General features: G+C 45.8%; 1 protein-coding gene across 1 annotated transcript; it reads right to left on the bottom strand.

Annotated features, from left to right (window-relative positions):
- Positions 1-12,697: 12,697 nt before the first annotated feature.
- Positions 12,698-14,362, bottom strand: LOC5576487 (probable cytosolic iron-sulfur protein assembly protein Ciao1). Its single transcript, XM_001662630.2, has 2 exons — positions 13,950-14,362; positions 12,698-13,530 (listed from the first exon to the last, which is right to left on the bottom strand). The coding sequence occupies exons 1-2, from the start codon at positions 14,221-14,223 to the stop codon at positions 12,791-12,793; spliced, it is 1,014 nt and encodes a 337-aa protein (XP_001662680.2). The 5' UTR covers positions 14,224-14,362; the 3' UTR covers positions 12,698-12,790.
- Between the last annotated feature and the right edge of the window lie 6,635 nt (positions 14,363-20,997).

Raw genomic sequence — 20,997 nt, 5'->3', positions numbered from 1 at the left:
GACTTCGTAAGTCAATGTTGGCGGCCAAGCAGAACCATGTTGAACCCATGGTGACTGTGGCTGCGGCAGAACCAGTGGAACTGAAGGTGCCGAAGTCTACCCAGACGGAACCCTTCGTTTTCGCGGGCAGCCCCAAAAGCGTGGAAGCGAATGCTTACAGCAAGCAATCGCAGAAGCGCGCGAGGCAGCCGTCAGGGGAGGAGCTACCCGGCGGCGCTCGTAAGGCCAGGCGGATACTGACCCCGAAAACCGGCAGAAGTGCCGAAAAATCGGACCCCAGCCAGGCGTCCCGGAAAGCCGAGAAGGGTGGGCCCGAAAAGGCTGGCCCCTCACGGAGTGATGGGAACAGGGGGTTGCGACCTTTGAGAGGTCCTCCATCACCACAGGTCAGGGCGGAGCAGGGGGGGGACGCCCCCTGGACAACCGTAGTGAGGAAGAAGAAGAAGAAGAAACAGGAGAATCAGGAGCGCAGGGATACCAGACCTAAGAAAGGTAGGAGGGTAGGTGCCAAGCGCGAAAAGGGTGATGCGATCATCATCAAGACGGAAGAGTCCAAGTACTCGGAAGTCCTGAAGGCGATGCGCAGCGACGCGAAGCTTGCGGATCTAGGAGCCGACGTACGCAGTGTTAGACGCACTCGTACAGGTGAAATGATCCTCGAGCTCAAGCGCGACAAGGAGCGCAAGGGCGCCGCCTACAAAAGTTTGGCGGAAGAGGTCCTTGGCGCTGGTGTTGAAGTGAGGGCTCTGACGCAGTCAGTGACTCTGAAGGTGATGAACCTTGACGAGATCACTAACGCAGAAGAGCTCGTCACGGCACTGCGGCAACAGTGCGAAGTGCAGGTGCCCACCACCGCCGTTCAGCTACGGAAAGGTCCGGCAGGTACTCAGGTGGCCTTAGTACACCTACCTGTGGCAGACGCAAATAAGTCCGCTAAGGTAGGTAAGATCAAGGTTGGTTGGTCAGTATGTTCACTGAACATACATGAGCAACCAGTGATCTGCTCTAGGTGCAGGGAACCTGGACACAAGTCCTGGGGCTGTAAAGGCCCTGATAGGACTAAGTTGTGCAGGCGTTGTGGTGAGGAAGGTCATAAGGCACTAGGCTGCAAGAACCCTCCCAAGTGCTTGATTTGTTCCGGCAAGTCCGTGAACAACAATCACCCAACGGGAGGCTCAAGGTGCCCGACCTTCAAACGAGCCATCAACGAAAAATCACAGTGCAGGTAACGCAGCTGAACCTGAACCACTGTGACGCAGCTCAGCAACTGCTGTACCAGTCAGTTGCTGAGTGGGGGACGGACATCGCCATCATATCGGACCCATACCGAGTACCCGCCGGCAACGGCAACTGGGTCGTGGATGGATCCGGAAAAATGGCGGCGATATGGACAACGGGTAAATACCCTGTCCAGCAGTTGGTGTCTACTACCTACGAGGGCTTCGTGATCGCCAAAGTAAACGGGGTCCTCTTCTGTAGCTGCTATGCGCCTCCGAGTTGGTCGACCGAGCGGTTCACGCAGATGCTGGACTGTATGACGACCGCGCTGACAGGGCGAAGGCCAGTTGTAATAGCGGGTGACTTCAATGCCTGGGCCGTGGAATGGGGAAGCCGTAACACGAACCAGCGAGGTCAAATCCTGCTAGAGGCACTGGCCGTGCTAGATGTCGATCTGGCTAATGTTGGTGCCAAAAGTACCTTCAGCCGTAACGGAGCGGAGTCGATTATCGACGTTACTTTCTGTAGTCCTGGTCTAACGAGTAGTTCGAACTGGAGGGTAGACGATGGCTACACTCACAGCGACCACCTGGCGGTTCGCTACAGTATCGACTACAACAACAGCAGGCAGCGGGTTGAGGAAGCGGCTAGGTCAAGGCCAAGCCCTCGTAGGTGGAAGACATCGTACTTCAATGATGAAGTACTTAGGGAGGCGCTCCGCCGTGAGCGTAACCTACTCGGCCTAAGCGGGGACGAACTGGTAGCGGTGCTTACGCGTGCATGCGATGCGACCATGCCTAGAAAAGTCCACCCTAGGAATGGGAGACCACCGACATACTGGTGGACTCAAGCTATTGCGAACCTGCGCCGTGCCTGCCTACGGGCCAGGAGACGGATGCAGCGAGCACGTACCGAGCAGGAGCGTGAAGAACGACGGGCGGTGTTCACCGCTGCCAAAGTCGCGCTGAAGTCTGAGATAAGGGCAAGCAAAAAGGCCTGCTTCGAGGGACTCTGTCAGAGTGCCAACGCGAACCCGTGGGGTGATGCCTACAGGATAGTAATGGCGAAGACAAGAGGTGCAATTGCTCCTACGGAGCAGTCTCCACAGATGCTGGAGGGGATCATCGAGGGGCTCTTCCCGCGCCACAACCCTAGCCCATGGCCTCCTTTTGTAGGACAGCCGGGGATTGGGGCTGGTGATGAGGATAGAGTAACTGATGAGGAACTTGTAGGGATTGCAAAATCCCTAAGCATGGGGAAGGCACCAGGTCCGGACGGAGTTCCAAACCTGGTCCTCAAAGTCGCAATCTTGGAGGCTCCCGGTATGTTCAGATCTGCTATGCAGATATGCCTGGACGAGGGAGTATTTCCAGATGCGTGGAAGAGGCAGAGCCTGGTACTATTGCCAAAGGCGGGGAAACCACCCGGTGACCCGTCGGCGTATAGACCAATTTGCTTGATTGACACGGTGGGGAAAGTGCTCGAGAAGATCATCCTCAACAGACTGTCGAGGTACACCGAGGGTGTAAATGGTCTCTCAGGCAACCAGTTCGGCTTCCGGAAAGGGAGGTCCACTGTAGACGCTATTCTGGCGGTTAAGAAAACCGCTGAGATAGCACTCCAGCGTAAGAGGAGGGGTATTCGCTACTGCGCAGTAGTGACTCTGGATGTAAGGAATGCATTTAATAGTGCCAGTTGGGCGGCTATTGCTGATGCGCTCCTGCGTCTGGGGATACCCGAGTACCTGTACAAGATTCTCGGAAGTTACTTCCAGAATCGGGTATTAGTCTATGACACAGAGGTGGGTCGGAAGTGCTTTCACATAACCTCAGGAGTCCCGCAAGGTTCCATCCTGGGTCCGGTGTTATGGAATGTCATGTACGACGAGGTGTTGAGATTAAAATTCCCGGCGGGTGTGGTCATCGTTGGCTTTGCCGACGATATTACGCTGGAGGTCTACGGTGAATCGATCGAAGAAGTGGAATTGACTGCAGCCCACTCGATCGCAATTGTGGAGGAGTGGATGAGCTCCAGGAAACTGGAATTGGCTCACCACAAAACGGAGGCTGTTGTTGTCAACAACCGAAAGTCGGCGCAGCAAGCGGTGATCAGTGTAGGCGACTGCACAATCACTTCGAAGCGCTCCGTCAAACACTTGGGGGTGATGATCGACGACAAGCTTACCTTCGGTAGCCATGTCGATTATGCCTGCAAGAGAGCCTCCACAGCTATTGTGGCACTGTCCCGGATGATGTCCAATAGCTCTGCGGTGTACGCCAGCAAGCGTAAGCTTCTGGCCAGTGTCGCCTCGTCCATACTGAGGTATGGTGGCCCGGCTTGGGGCACGGCTTTGAGTACCGATAGCTACCGTAGCAAGCTAGAGAGTACTTATAGGCTAATGTGCCTGAGGGTTGCGAGCGCGTACCGTACCGTGTCACACGATGCACTTTGTGTCATCACCGGTATGATGCCTATTGGTATCCTTATCATGGAAGACATAGAGTGCTTCGAAATGCGCGGCACAAGAGGCATACGCAGGACTGCCAGACTGGCCTCCATGGTCAAATGGCAGCGTGCGTGGGACAGTTCCACCAAGGGAGTGTGGACTCACAGGTTGATTCCGAGGTTAGATATCTGGGTCAATAGGCGCCATGGGGAACTAACATTCCACCTAACACAGGTCCTTTCGGGTCATGGATGCTTTAGACAATATCTACACCGTTTCGGTCATGCGGGTTCTCCCGAATGTCCAGTTTGTGCAGGTTTAGAGGAAACGGCGGAACACGTTTTGTTCGTGTGCCCGCGTTTCCGCACAATGCGTGACCGCATGTTTGCCACATGCGGTCGGGACACGACTCCGGACAATTTGGTCCAGAGGATGTGTGCAGACGAGTTTGGCTGGAATGCCGTTTCATCGGCTATCACCCACATCGTCTCGGAACTCCAAAGGAGGTGGCGTGTGGACTCGAGGAGTGACTAGTGCAGACGCTAATCAACAGGTGGTCCAAGGGTTCGCAGTCGGCTACGTAGGTCATACCGGTGCCCTACGGTCGAAATCGACCCTTACAGCGATTAAGTGGCCGCGGGGAGAACATCCTGGTAGCGCTGCTGTCGTGGCGCCGGCCTACTGGGTGGGTACGAGCCTCTGGTTGTTCGGGGCAGGTGGAGGCCCCTTCGTCAGCAATCCCAGCTCGTGCTAGCTGATAGGGCCTGAGCCTTCAGTAGGTCAAATTGCGAAGCCCGCAGTATCAGTTCTTGATACCTGCGGTGCAGCTGGGCGCGGGCTTAGTGGTCGACCCTGCCCGCCTTCAGCGGACAACGGGAGGTGAGGACCACCCGGGAAGCTGGCAATGCGCCAGCATGCTACCTTGGTGGACCCCCATAAGCGTGTCATCGATGTTCGTTGCTGCATGGCTACGCAGCTAACCTGGAGGATGCGATGTGCAATAGCCCCTCTCCGAAGCAATGCCTTCTTGGTGGTCCCGGAGAGACGAAGGGTTTGGCGGCAATGGAAATGGTTTAGTGGGTCGGGGGTGTAGTCCTGTTTACTGCTTGTACGTAGTAAATGGTCCCCAACCCCACACTCCCGGACCTCGGTCCGGAGTCTGTTGAGCAGATTATCCCCCCATTGCTTAGAAGGAAAAAAAAAAAAAAAAAAGACTGGAGCCTCTCAAATTGATATCCGAGCTGCCCCAGATGATGTGATGAGCATTGGCATCACTGCCCACAATCAGCGGAAGGCCTTTTGTTACGCAGTGTACGACAACTCGTTTGAAGTCATCCGTTGGGGATGGTTCATCATGTGGTAAATATACCGAACAATAGACGTATTTCCTGTTGAGGTCACCAACAGAAACATCGATTGTGACAGCACATACATCTCTGGTAGTTAACTCAGAAATGAGTGTAGCAACGATTGCTTTATTAACGAGCACGCATGCGCGGGGCATGGAGCGCGAGTTTGCCATTTCAAGCTTGCTAAAAGTAGCAAAAACTGGGTCCACAAGGTTACCTAGATAGAAGTTCCCTCTACGAAAGTAGGGTTCTTGAACTAGCGCCACTTGGGCTGCACCATTTTGCATGAGTCTGCAAAGATTGGTCGTTGTTGTTCTTTTATGCTGAAGATTGATCTGAGCTAACCTAACCGTAGCCACTACCCAAACTAGGCAGGATTAAGCTTTTTGCAATCTCAGCACGAAAAAGACCAGCAACGAAAAAACCAGATCGGTATCTATTTAAAGTCGCCAAAGGCGAAAGAGCACAGAATACACTGTGTAAAACGCATAATGCGAATCCATATAGGTGATAATTTAAATTAAATGTCAACATATTCATAATCCCACCCTTATTAAGCCTCAAGATAGAGACTGAAGAAGGGCAGCCGATTATCTCGGAGAAACACAAGGTCACCTGCACCATTGCTCCGGGTAGCACAGGAAGGACTCAATACTGTGGAGGGCGCCCTGGTACCCCACAGGCTCCGTTTGCGGTTAGGTTTTATTTAGACCCCCCTAACCATTCATTCTTAGGCACGGTACGCATCACACCATAAATTAGGGGTCACCTGTGAGGTGGACTTTTACCACCGGAACAGGCAATCCGTAGTGTTAATTCTTAGCCAGTTGAAACAACCGCTACCGACACTACGCGGCTATCTAGGCTGCTCGGGAAAAGGAGGTTAATATTGATGATTAACACCTGACGTGCCCAAGCAGCCATCAAAATACTTGCATTTCCTTAAGGAGCTTACGTAGAAGAAAATCCTCTAAAGACACCTCTAGGAATCTTCGGAAAAAAAATACGTCGTTTAGGAGTTTCTACACGGGTTCTAACAAATATTCATTCAGGGATTCTTCGACGAAATAGTTCATGTTCATGTTCTTCTATGGGCACGATGTAATTTGTCTGTTTTTCAGAGTCGTATTTTCAGATATTGGCTCCTAAAATGTGCAATGAGTTCTTGTTTTTATTCAATAACAAGCAAGAGCATGTACTTGCAACTGCAACGCTAAGCTGAAAAGCAGGTGTAGTGAGTGAGCTGTATATTTGACTGAAACATATTGAGAGTGCTTGTGAGCTGCGTATAGGCCTATTCAAATGACGTCTCAAATCAGCTGATCGGGAAGCACTTTGACATTTCTTCTATGAAAATGACAGGCCCGTGTTAGCACCGGTCCTCCACCGATGTAAACAAATGCATAGACGGATCTGTCACATGAAAAGGCCTATAGATCGTTGCACGCCTGACCTAACCTCGAAACTCCATATAAAAAAATGTCAACAATTCCAGCAGTGAATGTCAACTCCAAGGTATCTAGAAGGGAGGTAGTTCAATCTGTCAGATTCCTCATTCAGCCATTTTGAAATAAGAAGTGACAGCTGGCGAGTTTGTTTTGGTTTAAACTCATACCATTGTTCATACTATCTAGGAAAAAAAAGTCCAGAAAATCATTAGGTTAGACGAGGTTCGCTTATTAGGCACATAGGTTGACTACACTGAGAAAAATCTACACGCCAAGGTCGTGTGTTTTACTTATAGATTTGCGCAATGAGGAAAACCACATGACTTGAGTGTGGTAGCCATATGGATTTCGTCATTGACTTCACGGCATAATAACATGTGTATCAACATTAGGTTGTCATGAGAAACAAACATGAATGTCTAAATATTAAATCATGAAAACCAACTGATTTGCTTATTGAATTCGAAATGTAGTGGCTTTAGATAGTCATGTGTGATAGAACATGAATGTCATGAGACTGAAAGAAGGAATTTGTTAGAAGAAATCTTGCTCCCCAAAATATGGATTCGAGGCTCCTCTGCTTGTCGCAAGCTCACTTGAACGTTTTTTTTTTTTTTTCAAACAAGTGAGTCAGCAACAAGCGGGGCGCCGCAAATCCATAATTTGGGAAGCCCTGGATTAGCATATTTCATTTTATTCGAAGCTGAAAGCTAGGAAAATCTGTTAGTGGAGTCTGATTTTTCTCTAACACCATACATTATATCCAACGCTGGAAGTAATGCATTTTATTTATAGAAAATTAGAATGAACTCCTCATATTCACTCGGACATCTTCACTAATAGAAAGAAAAACGAATCCGCAAATTTTCCTCTAACACTTTCAGCTTCAGAATTTGCCTCTTCTCTTTGGAACATGATGATGACTGTCGTACGACACGAGGTCCATCCGCAATTTAGTTCGCTAAGGGTTGATAACTAATAATTTAGAAATTTGGAACACGGAAATCGACAGCAAGCTCAACGATTTCAAATCGATCAACTTGAACATGATGATCATGACACAAGATAATCATAAGTTAAACACACTGAATCCGTGTTGGGTGATGATCCATAGCACCCATAGGTTGACGCATACGAATTTGAAATGGAAAGCTTTAAAAACTTATGGGGAGAACTATAGTTAGCTATAGCTATAGCAACACGGTAGATTGTTCATTCTTATAGGATTGTAATGTAAGTTGATTACAGATTCCTATCAATCAATATGATTTTGTAATAAATCACTAATAGTTTTAGTTTTTTGGTTAGAATTTCAATAAATGTAATATAGAATATTGAAATGAATACATAAATGTCCTTTGCATCATAAGGTGTGTCACATTTGTAAACATAACTACAAGGAAGTGGGTCAAGCTGATCATTGTTTTTTTTTTAAGAAAGATTAAACAAGAAACAACTTTTTTTTCTACTGTTCATCCTCATCCTTCTGCTTGTTCTTCTTTTCTATGGCATTTCAGGCATGATTACGAGTGGAAATCATCAAAACCTGTGTGGAATTTTCAGGGTCAAGGGGGCAAAAATTTGTAAAACAGAATTTGGGGGGCGAAAAATCCAGAATGGGGGCAAAAAGCTAACACTGGAGCATTTTAAAATAATTACTCATAACCTTTTGAGGACAAATATCTGGACGTAATTCAATCCCAAACTTAACTATTTCCAGGACTATTTTACCTTAGAACGTTGTATCTCTAACCATGGTCATTTTAAAATTATGATATACAACACTTGATGATTAGGGGGGTCTGTAGCCTTGAGGTTACGCTTTCGCTTCATAAGCGGAAGGTCGTGTGTTCGATTCCCAGCCTCTCCACAAAAAAAACCGTCCAGCCACCAGAAGACGTTGCACTGAGGACCGTGCTTTGGGGAGCACATCCATCCTCCGTCAGTATCAGATCCAGATGGTGACTGAGACAAACAGACCCTCTTCGCAGGCAGCTAGCCTCACTAACAGCAGAGCTATCTCCTACCTGCTCGGTGTGAGAGTAAAAGAGTAGGAGAGAGTGAAAGTAGATGTAAATATAGATAAGTTGAAAATAGATCTGTATCGGTAAAGAAGCTACAGATCATCTGATTCCGGCACAGTAGTGGCCACGAGCACAGAGTGCCTTAAAAACACTTGATGATTGTCAGACACAAAAAATAACATTTAGGTTTTTTAATATCATGTGATTTTTAAGAATGGAATGATAAGTCACAGATAACGTTTAAAACACACAACATATTTTGGATATACATATCTGAGAGTTTTTATATGTGCTTATTCTGCGCGGCGTGTGAGGTGAGACGAGTCGAATGAGGTGACAATTGTCGACTCGCTCTCATTTGATTAACATTAGGCGTCTCACGTCACTCGAGGTGAGAGCGACTCGTCTCGACTCATACGCCGCGCAGAATAAGCACAATATTTTTTTGTAAATGCCCAATAATCAATATAAGGATTTTTTTGTATGGGAATTTTGAGATTAGGAAAGCCAATATTTATTGTAATGACATCCAGCTTTTTTACAAAACAAAAACTACAGTACCCATTTTGATATTTCGGTTGCTTTCACTCTTATCAGTTCTTATAGTACAAATCGTTTTAGAAACAAATTTTGAAAAATTTAGCGGAAAAGTCGGATTTCAATGATAAAACCGCTTGATACCGAAGACGAAAAACTCTCTATTTAAAAATAGATTTGAAGAAACATCAGAGATGCAACGGATTTGAACCTTCAGAACGTCTGAAAAAAATTGTTTTTTTTTTGTTATGTTGGAAAAAATACCTTTTTTGTAAATTGTATTGATAAATTAGTTTAAAAACACTCTGGATTTTGATTGGCAATGAATGAATGTTTGATGTTCTGCGAATGCTTTGCAGAAACGTCAAACATTTATTATTCACAATTTATGAAAAATATTGCAGTAATTTTAGAAATAGCAGATGTGAAGATGTGAGATATTTAACGTGCCATACAAAACCCATACCATAGGGGGATGGGGGGTCGAAAAACCGCCAAATTTGTCTGACGTACCTTGACTCGTACTTATATCCATGACAAAGTCAGACGACAATCATATACATTGATTTTCAACAAATCTATTGAACATATTTTCTTGAATTTCAGTGATGACAATTATTATAATGATGTATTTGTCAGTAATTTATAACAGCAAACATAACTAGCCTTTGTACATTACAGTCAGTGATATAAGTTAGTAATCAAATGCTGTTTTTCCATACAAAATGCTCATGTTTGGGGTGCTACATCTCAGCTTGTGGTAGTTCGAATTGGCTGAAATTTGGATGACGAACTACAAATAACTTGAAGTTTTGCCTGTAAAAGAATTATTACATTGTAGTCATTTTCCAGAGTTTCAGAGGATTGTTCAAAGACAAAAGTTAGTACCCGAGAGAATTTTTTTATTTAATTCGAAAACGGTAAATTGTGGGTTGTAAAAAACATAAAAAAGGATAGTAAAAAAACATATTATTTATCTTGTTCACTGCAATTTAACGTCAATAGGTTTTTTAATTAAAAATACCTCGCTCTGGAGGATTCTATACGATATTTCTTCAAATCTATTTTTTGTTTCCTGATTTACGTTTTCGGTAATGAGTGGCTATAACATTGACTTTTGATTTTTTTTAGGTCAAATTTTCTGATATTGGTTATAAAACAATGTCAATGATCGTAACATTAGTTGTCCAAATCTAAAACTTCCTGTTTCACGGAGAACGGATAAAAACATCAAATTATTTCTTTTGTATTTTCGAAACCATTTCTAAAAATATCTAATAATTTTCACATATTTGTCACTTCAATAACACTTTCAATGTTGTCTGTGATTACAAATAGATAACGTAGATCTGAATACAATATCTTTTGAGAAAATTTCAGTTGCAAATATATAGCTCAAGTGAACACTAACGCTTTAAAAACCTAAATGCTTATCTATCAAATATAGTTTGTCATTGTTTGCCCAAAATATTATGGATCCGACAGAAATAAGGACAAACATTTTTTTCAAATATATTTTTTCTCAATCTCCAAGCGTCACGACTAATATTTTAATAGTGCGCTGTGTTCATAAACATCGTAAGAATGCAGCGCCACATATGTCATTAGGACAGTTATGTCGGGAACGAGTCACACGTCGCGTGTCCCACACGCACGTTGCGATTTGGTGGGCGCGCGACAATATCAACTAGTCTTCAGATTATTTGAGTATAATCCTCTATTAAGTTGAGTGTCTTCTCCAAATGTTGGGGCGAATTCGCCCACTTTGGGAATCTTTGCTGTATACTAAAATCGATTTTTCTTTAAAATTGTGTTCAATTTTTCGCATGAGCGGTTATTGGAACACATACAAATTCCTAGTGGCCCAATAACCGCTCACGAGGTCTTATGTTTTCAATATAAAGAATTATTTTATCAAATGAAAATAATGTCAGACGACTTCTTTCGAAAGTTGTTAATATTGCTAGAATATATCCGTACGAAAAATGTTGATTTTTCACACGAAAAATCAATTTTTACACTAGTGAGCGGAAATAAGGGCATGAGCGGATACTGGTACACTGATGATATTCAACTAATCACAAATTCCAGACGTGGCCCGAGCAACTCTCGATTGTTGAAAGATTTGTCCAACAGACGATGCTAAGATTGAAAACTCCAATTGGTTGCGGTTACGAAGAAGTCAAACCTTATTGAATCGTATATGACTTGACACCTACCATGTACCGTGGCGTGCTCTATTACCGTGAGGTTAAAAAAACTAAAGTTTCAATCGATCAGATAAAAATAACGTATGATTATTTTCAAGTCTTTCATGTCTTATATAGTAGACCGTTATATATAATTTGCATAAAAAATATGATTTGAACCATTTTGAAAATTTTAACCATAGTTACAGTTGATATTGTTAAACATACCAGTGTTCCAAATACCGTGCATCTGACCACGACTGCCGGGTCACATATTGAAACATCTCTCAATTGAACGAACGAAGCGCATCAAAAATAAAACTTTTGTATCAAACAACGTATTGAGGTTTGCATGATTGATTCGGGAAATAAAATATATATTTCACTTCACCATTTTGGAATCAAAACTGAAACACGGTATTTGGAACACATAAGCAACCGTGCCCTAATACCGTGTGTTGGCACCAGGCGATTACATTCTAACATTATTTTTGTTTGTTTGTGTGTGCAACTTTAGTTCAAGTTTGTCATGGCTTTCTAAATACTACTTAATGTGCTAACGTTTGTGCCAATCATTTAGAAAAATAAATAATATAATATGTTAGAAACCCACATAATTCCCAAATACACGGTATTAGGCAACACACGGAATTAGAGCAGGTCACGGTATCGAAGGTGCTCAACATTACCAAAATGTTGAAAGCAGGGCTGTCAAGTTTCATGACCGACTTGCGACACTGACGAAACTAGTCTTTTCACTGTCACCTGACGAAGCTATATTTCATGTGCTCATTTCGTCACGTCGCAATGACGGGGCTCTCACGAGAGCAATTTTAATGTTGTTTTGCGATTACAATTTCTATCTCATTTTGGAGAATTTCGGGAAGTAATTGTGTTGGACAAGTTAAGTGGATCTCCTTCCATGATTCCAGCAATATAAATAACAATCACACCAGATAATGAAACAAAATTTATCATGTTTCCTATTCCATCACAAGCCGTAGCGACGGAAACATGAAAGAGAATTTGAAAACAATCTCTGTCATTGTCTCGCCGTCCGATGACAGTGAGGGAAGCGTCTACGCAAAAGTCGCACGACACTCTCTATTAACATTGACGCTTTACTGCCCTATTTGAAAGTTCAACTCTGAGGCTATTAAAAAGCATTTAAATTTGTACAAAATAAGTGTTCAGTTTATATTCTAAACATTTTGAAAATTCAAATAAATCAATTGTTGTGTGTTGATAAAAAACGGAATAATTTGTTTGCGAAATCGGAACGTGACAAAATCGGATTATCACGTTCCGAAAAATGGAAAATACCTGTAACACGAACAGTAGCGACATTAGCATTTTTAGGTTAATGCTTCTACTGTTTGAACGTTCTATTCTCGTCTATCATATTAACGTTTTCGATATTCCTGTTTCATTATTCTTTACTTCACATCAGGGTCTTCTTCGTAAAGCTAATATATACCAACAAAAGTATTTTTGTTATTCTGTTATAATTACCGCAACAAATCCCGAAATGTATAATAAATCAATTTTCATCTGGCCTGTTGTAGCAGACGGCTTCTGGTTACTCTTCTGGCTCGTACTTCCACAATTTCACGTCGCCGTCGTCGCTGGTAGTGACCAACAGTCCAACCACAGTCGGATTCCACTCAACCGTGTTAACGTCCTGGGAATGGGCATGTTTCGAACCGACCATTTCAAAGGTCGGCTCATGCGGCGAGGAGCCTTCCACTTCTTTGAATATCCTCACCATATCGTCCCCACAGGCCGTGGCCAGCAGTCCGCTCTGTTTGCACCAACTGATGTCGTACACGCTGCGACTGTGATATCCGGACAAGGTGCAGACGCACTTCCACACTGGCGTGTTATCCGGACAACTAACTCCAAACTCGTTACCCGGTTTGTATTCTTGCCAGATTTTTACGGTTTGGTCATCGCTGCACGACGCCAACCGTTTTCCGCTCCCATCGAACGAAATGCTCCAAACAGTGGACTCATGCGAAACCAACGTGTCGAAACTGCTCCAATCGCTATCGGCCAGGTCTTCCTTGTAGAGCTTGATGGTGTTGTCGTAACTGGCCGAAGCCAGGATATCCTCATGGGGATGCCATTCGACCTTCTTCACATCCTGTGTGTGGGTATTCAACACGGCTGCACATTCGTATTCGTCCTCTTGGGCCACCTCCCAAACCCACACAGATTTGTCTCTACTGCACGTGGCCAGCAAGGAGCCAGACTTCGACCAGGATACGCTTTTGACTTCGTTCTCATGGCCCTCCAAGGTTGCGTTGCACTCAAATTCACCTGAAACGAGTTGAAACACAGTGAGTGACTCAAATTCATATTAATATAGAGCACTGTCTTTACATCAAATTTGTAAAAAAAATTGTAAATAAATTCTTGGAGTAATAGTCTGTAAGAATTCAAGAAAGAACACACCACGAAGTCCGAATTCAAGAAGAAAATCTTAAAATATAGGTAATAGGACGTCTTATTACTATAGTAGATTAACCCCTCAACCCCCAGAATTGAGTGGAATTGAACTCATTGTTGAGTAGTTTGGTTTCTCCGTGTTCATTATTTATAAATCTTTATAAATTCGATACATCGTTTTGATGTTTTTTTACCAACTTGATATGAAGAAAGTACCCTGTACGAGTACTAAATCGAGTCACTGTCTGTACACACTTCCCACAATCTCAAAAACCATTTCTCATCCTCACCTGATTTCTTGTCCCAGATGGCAACGGTAGCGTCGAAACTGGCCGATGCCAGATACTGCCCACACGGAGACCACGCCACATCCCGAATGGTTCTGGAGTGACCGTCGGACAGGACCGTCTTGGCCACCCAGCGTTGACTCGCATCTTCCGCCCAGATACGGATGGTCTTATCTTCGCCGCAGGTTGCGAGCACGTTTCCCTTCGGGTGCCATCCAGCTCCCCAGGCGCGCCCCCTGTGGCCGGTCAGACACTGTAGTAGTTCCAGTTTGCCCATGGTTTGGCAGGGATATCAGGAAAAACACTTGAAAATTGTAATCTTGTGCAGAATGTTCTTGTTTCGGCTGAAAACCGTGGTGAATGTTTTGATTTCGAACAGCAGTTGCTCTGCTGTTTAGATGGCAAGGAACGTAAAATGACAGTTAATCGACCCGTAAATTGACGTGTGATAAATCCCGCTTCATTACATGCACGGAACCAAAAATCACCACTTGTTCGGTTTATTTTTCTAAATTATTGGTGATGTTGACCCTCACTGTAAGACTAAAGTACCCTTTAAAGGGTAAAAAAGTACCCTCTTTGAGAGTAACTAGTTTAACTCATAAAAAGAGTAAAGGGCCTTTTGTTTTTTTTTTTTTTTTTTTTTTGTTTTGTTTTTTACAAGGGGGAAATCTGCAAACAGATCCCCTGAGAAGATAACTCAGGGAATGCGGGGATGACGCACCAACGACGACCCGCTAAAACCAGCCTATGCACTGTGCTTGAGCAATTCATTTAGAATTGCTCAAGTGGTGAACAGTGCATCGACATGACCCTTGGACTCAGACCCTCATCTCCCCGGAACCACCTTACGGTATTTCTTCGGGAAGGGACCAGTGCATATAGCACAACACGTGTAGCAGAAGTAGCCTAGGCAAACTGCTTCTCCTAGCCGACTTAAACAATGTTACAAGGGACCAGCCTCGGCAGGGCTAATCCTCTGCAGCCAACTCTTGGTCGGCGCGCCATAGACGCTGCAATTCTAACATAATGTGAGTGACAGCCGTGGTTACTGCATTCCAGCACTCGGCATCCGCACACATTCTCTCTATAATATTGTCGGGGGACGTGTCCCCTCCGCATGTAGTGAGCATGCGACCTCTCACAACAATGAAACGGGGGCAATCGAACACGACATGCTCCGCTGTTTCCTCTACACCAGCACAATTGGGGCACGCAGGAGATTCTGAGTGCCCGAACCTATGCAGGTACTGTCTATAGCAACCATGTCCTGACAGAAACTGCGTCAGGTGGAAGTTCACTTCCCCATGGCTTCTACCATACCAATCTGACACATTTGGTATTAGCCGATGGGTCCATCTACCCTTAGTGGAGTTATCCCATTCCTGCTGCCAGCTTCTGAGCGTTTCCTCTTTACACGTGTCGCGGACTCCTCTGGTACCCCTTTGGTTGAAGCATTGAGCATCTTCCTTGATGATGAGCCCGATGGGCGTCATCCCGGCTATGACGCACACGGCCTCTTTAGATACCGTCCGGTATGCACTTGCTACTCTTAAGCACATTATCCTGTACGTGCTTTCCAACCGCTTTAGGTTTCTTCTCGTTATAAGCGCTTTTGACCAGATTGGTCCTCCATACCTTAGTATGGATAGCGCCACGCTTGCCAGCAGCTTGCGTTTGCTGGCAATTACAGCAGAGCTGTTAGACATCATCCTCGAAAGCGCCGCTATAGCCGTAGATGCCCTTTTACAGGCATATTCAACGTGGCTAGCGAAGCTCAGCTTGTCATCAATCATTACCCCAAGATGCCTAAGGGATCGTTTGGACTCTATGGTGCAATCACCTACCGAGATAAGCGCCCGTTGCTCGGACTTGCGGTTGTTGACCACCACCACCTCAGTCTTGTGACGGGCCAGTCCTAGTTTCCTAGACTTCATCCATTCCTCAACCAGGGAAATAGAGTGCGCTGCTGTCAACTCTACTTCCTCCATCGATTCACCATAGACCACTAGGGTGATATCGTCGGCGAAGCCAACAATCTTAACACCCGTCGGAAGGGGCAGCCTCAGTACGTCATCGTACATCGCATTCCATAACAGCGGGCCCAGGATTGAACCTTGAGGTACTCCCGCGGTAATTCGAACGCTTTTCTGCCCCTCCTCTGTGTCATACAGTAGAATCCTACCATCAAAATAGCTTTCTAGAAGCTTACACAACTGCACCGGTACCTTGAGGCGGTGAAGCGCGTGTGCTATTGCTTCCCAGCTTGCGCTGTTGAACGCATTCTTCACATCCAGAGTGACAACCGCGCAGTAACGGATGCCGCTCCTTTTATGCTCGATTGCCACCTCAGCTGTTTGAACGACCGACTGGATGGCGTCCAGAGTAGATTTACCTTTTCTGAATCCAAACTGGTTGTTGGACAGGCCGTCCGCACTCTCCGTATACGGTACTAGTCTGTTGAGAATCAACCTCTCCAATAACTTGCCCGTCGTATCTAGTAGACAGATAGGTCTATACGCCGACGGGTCACCTGGTGGTTTCCCCGCCTTTGGTAGTAGCACCAATTTCTGTCGCTTCCATACATCCGGGAAGATTCCTTGATCAATGCAGCGTTGCATCGTGGTTCTGAACATGTCCGGATCCGTGTTCACTGCCGCTTTTAAGGCAACATTCGGGATACCATCGGGTCCCGGTGCCTTGTTTGACGCGAATGATTTCACGACTTCTGCCAGCTCTTCGTTCGTCACTCTCGCCACTTCTTCTTCTTCATCTGCCGCATACGGCGCTGGGGGCCATGGGCTTATGGGATGGTGCGGGAAAAGTACATCGATTATCGATCGCAGCAACTCGGGCGATTTCTCTTGGGGCGCTATGGCTCCTTTGGTCTTAGCCATTACCATTCTGTAGGCGTCACCCCATGGACTAGAATTGGCACTCTCGCATAGGCTTTCAAAGCATGCCCGTTTCCGACTCTTGATTTCCTTTTTTGAGAGCCAACTTTGCCTCTCTGAATGCTGCACCGCGTTCCTCTTTTTGTGCTTCTGTGCGTGCGCGTTGCATTCTTCGTCTAGCCCGAAGGCAGATTGCTCGAAGATTTGCAATTGATTCGCACCACCAATACACCGGCGGCCTGTTCTCTCTAGGAGGGGCTTTTCTCGGCATGGAAGCATCACACGCTCGTGATATCACAGCAACTAGCTCTTCACCGTTTAGGTCCAGAGTGTTCCGTTCGCGCCTCAGGGCTTCAGTGAATACTTCGCCGTCGAAGCGCGCTGTTTTCCATCCTCGGGCATGGGTCGAGTTACATCGCGCTGCCTTCCGCCCGCCTGGTATTATACTATAGCGAATCGATTGATGATCGCTATGAGTATAACCGTCATCAACGCGCCAGTTCATGGTACCTAAAAGGTTAGGACTACAAAACGTCACGTCGATAATCGATTCTGCACCATTTCTGCGGAAGGTACTCACTGTACCCACATTTGCCAGCTCTACATTTAAAGCGGCCAGGGATTCCAGCAATAGTTGGCCTCTTTGATTGGTGCAGCGGCTACCCCACTCCACTGCCCATGCATTAAAGTCGCCAGCTATCACTACTGGCTGCCGATTAGCTAGTTCGGCTATCATCCTGTCGACCATGTGGGAAAATTCCTCAATCGACCACCTTGGGGGCGCGTAACAACTGCAATAGAACACGCCGTTGATTTTTGCTATCGCATAACCGTCATTTGAGCTAGAGACTACTTCTTGGATTGGGTATCGTCCTGTCGTCCCTATAGCTGCTAACTGTTGAGACCTATCCGCCACCCAGTTCCCGTTGTTGGCTGGTATTCGGTATGGGTCCGATAGTAACACCACGTCAGTCTTGGTTTCCGAGACTGACTGCCAAAGCAGCTGCTGGGCTGCATCACAGTGGTTTAAATTTAACTGTGTTACTTCCGTTTTGGCTGCTTTGATACTCCGCTTGTGCCCGGACATTTGGGTCCGCCCGTTAAGTGTCCGTTGTCTGCTCTGTCGATACATATTAGGCACTTAGCGATTTGCTTACAATCGCTTGCCCTATGGCCTTCAGCGCCGCATTTTCTGCACATCTTACTTCTGTCGGGACCATTGCAATTCCACGACTTATGGCCCTTCCCGAAACACTTGAAGCAAACTTCAGGAGGCTGTTGTATGCTCAGCCGGCAAACCGACCAGCCTACCTTGAGTATGCCCAAGTTCTTCGCTTTGTTGGCCTCTGCGACCGGCAGCCTGATCGCCGCCACCTGGGTGCCCTGCGGGCCCTTTCTAAGGTGGATGGCCTTACTGGCTACGTCGATGTCACACTGCTCTTTGAGGGCAGCCGAGACCTCCGCTGCATCGGTGACCTCATCCAGATTTTTACACTGGAGAGTCGCTTCAGCAGTAAGGGATCTTACATCAACCTCGTCACCAAGTACTTCTTGTGCCAGTTGCTTATAGACTGCACCCTTTTCCTTGGCGTCCTTCTTTAAGACTAGGATCATTTCACCAATCCTAGTTCGCCTTATGCTTCGCACGTCTGCGCCCAATGGCGATAGCTTCTCTGTGCTTCGCATCGCCTTCAGAACCTCGGCGTATTTTGCTTCCTCCGTTTTGATAACGAGGGCTTCGCCTAAATTCCTACGTTTCGCTGTTTTCGGTTTAGCGCTCTCCTTGGGCTCCGTTTTCGGTTTCCTCTGTTTTTTCTTATTTCCAACTCGTATCCACGGGTTGCTGTTGCCTTGCGCCCGTGGTTCCTGTGGATGCACTGCCTGGTTCCGGTTAACCCGTGGCTCCTTTTTCTTGGCTTTCTTGGCCTTAGGCTTGGTGTTGGCCTCTCCTTTGTTGCCATGTCCTCTTGATCGCGGTGCTTGGCTCGTGCCAGCTTTTCCGCTCTGGAGGACGGCCGCGTAGGTCACTTTTCCCTTAGCAACCATACGTCTTTTCGCCACGTATTCATCCCCGGAAGCTTCCCTCTTCCGCATCGCATATCGAATAATATCATCAGATATATTCGCGTTGCCTGTGAAGGAAAACACTTCGGTCTGACACGACCTAGTGTCTTTTTGGCCTTCTACCTTGCCAAGTTGTTCCTTGGCTTTCTCGTAGTCCTGCTTTGCAGCTAGGACTGATTGTCGCAATTTCAGTAGACTTGTTTTCAAGTCTTTGCTGATATTTGTTTTGCTCTTAACATACTCGATGATGACATCAAGTTGCTCAGCAACTACCTGCATTTTAGGGAGGTACTCCCTATTGCGATCCATGGCCTCGATTAGTCCCGGGCCATCGGTCACCACACATGTTGCACTGGAGCGGCCAGTGCCTGCCGTCGTCACAGTATCTAGGCTTTTGCCCACACTGTTTTCAATAAAGTTGGTCGCCTCCTTCCTTGGCGGGAACCTTAGCCGGTTACTGATAGGTCCAGAAGCCTCTCCTTCACATTCCGCTGGTTGTTTGTTTTGGTTGATCATCTCTTATGGGTCCCCCTAAGAGCCGCTATCCATCTCCGCTGGAATAGTCGCCTTTATGATCCCATGGTTATCTATGCAAGCAGGGAGGCCATGCTAGGGTTGACATAGTCCTTTATGAGGTACTATGTTCAGAGCCAGATCGGCGCAGGTCAGGTAATGGCATCTGAGCCTACTCCCGCCCAGTTGGAACAACCAGGCGACGGATTTGGAACGTACTCTAAGGCCTGCCACGGTTTTACGGGACGGGGGCAACCTGCGCCATTAACCCACTCGCCGTTTCGGGCCTGTACCCATTAAAGAGTAAACGGCTTGTACGTCAATCTAACGAGTAAATTTTACCCACTATTCGAAATGAATTCAGTTAGGGAAGAGAGTAAATTTTACTCTTTTTCTAGTTTTACGACTTATAATAATTCTTCGAAATCAATTTATGAATAATAATAATAAATAAGGGACAAAAAACATACAGCAGTTTTGCACTTTATTAAGTTCAATAAATATTGCTTTTGTTTGATATTAGCATCAAGTTATATATAAAAGTAATGTAAAATTTCTTCTGGGATGCTGCGTGTCACGACCGGCTCTCGGGCGTTTGGCCGCAGTTTCCTATCTGGTATCATGCTCCTAACTGAACGAACAGCAACGAAGTTTTTGGTTCCCCAATCCATTCTGTAAAAACAACAGCGAAGAAATGAGATGAATAATGTTTTTCGATTTTGGACTCACCTGCAATTCTAGATACTCCTCCAATATCAACGACCCAGATGCGACTTTAGTTACAATGAAACATAACGGACTGACAGCATCCGCCAAAATATCTTAAGAATTTTTTCACTCATTAAAGGGTAAACCATCGGAACTTACAAATGGGCAAAATTTACCCACTATGCAAAATTTTGAACTACCCTTTATTTTGACAGCTTCATATATCAGAAAATAGAGGGTACTTTTTACACCTTAAAGGGTAATGCAAGGTTTACAGGTTGCTTCGCGACAAAAATGGGTGAACAAACTTGCGAAGTTAGATTTTTGACCCATTTTTAGCCGCGAAGCAGTACATAAAAAACGTAAGGCCCCAAGCACAATGTGAACGGCAACGCGGTACAACACTAAAAAACTGATTTCAAAATGCGGCGAGTTGAAGCGCGTCGCGAGTCTCACTGGCGCGATCCAGTTTGGTGGCGGTGCGACAATATATACTGCCTTGCGTTGAAAAATGGGATAACCAACGTGCGAAGTTTGATTTTTGACCAACTTAGCCGCGTCGCAACTCGTTTCTCAATAGTGTGCATAATGCATACGGTGGAGGGCATAGATGCGCACTATAGCGAAGTGACTCGTGACTCGGCGAAGTTGTTCGAAAATCGCAGTATATACTGTGCATTGAGAGATTATTTATCGCGACGACGATCTTGAAAACATCTTAAAATGCTTGTAGATCGCCGCAGCTACTTCAAATGATTTTGTTGTCTTCTGCGCGATTATTCGGAATCATGGACACGCAAAAACCTCTAGGCTGTGGCTTAAGGCTAAGTAGCCCGTCATTCGTTTTGGCAGCAATGAGGGCCCATTCACAA

The sequence above is a fragment of the Aedes aegypti genome, chromosome 1 (genome assembly GCF_002204515.2).
Source record: "Aedes aegypti strain LVP_AGWG chromosome 1, AaegL5.0 Primary Assembly, whole genome shotgun sequence".
Classification (NCBI taxonomy): Eukaryota; Metazoa; Arthropoda; class Insecta; order Diptera; family Culicidae; genus Aedes; species Aedes aegypti.
This window is presented reverse-complemented; position numbering and strand designations above follow the sequence as displayed.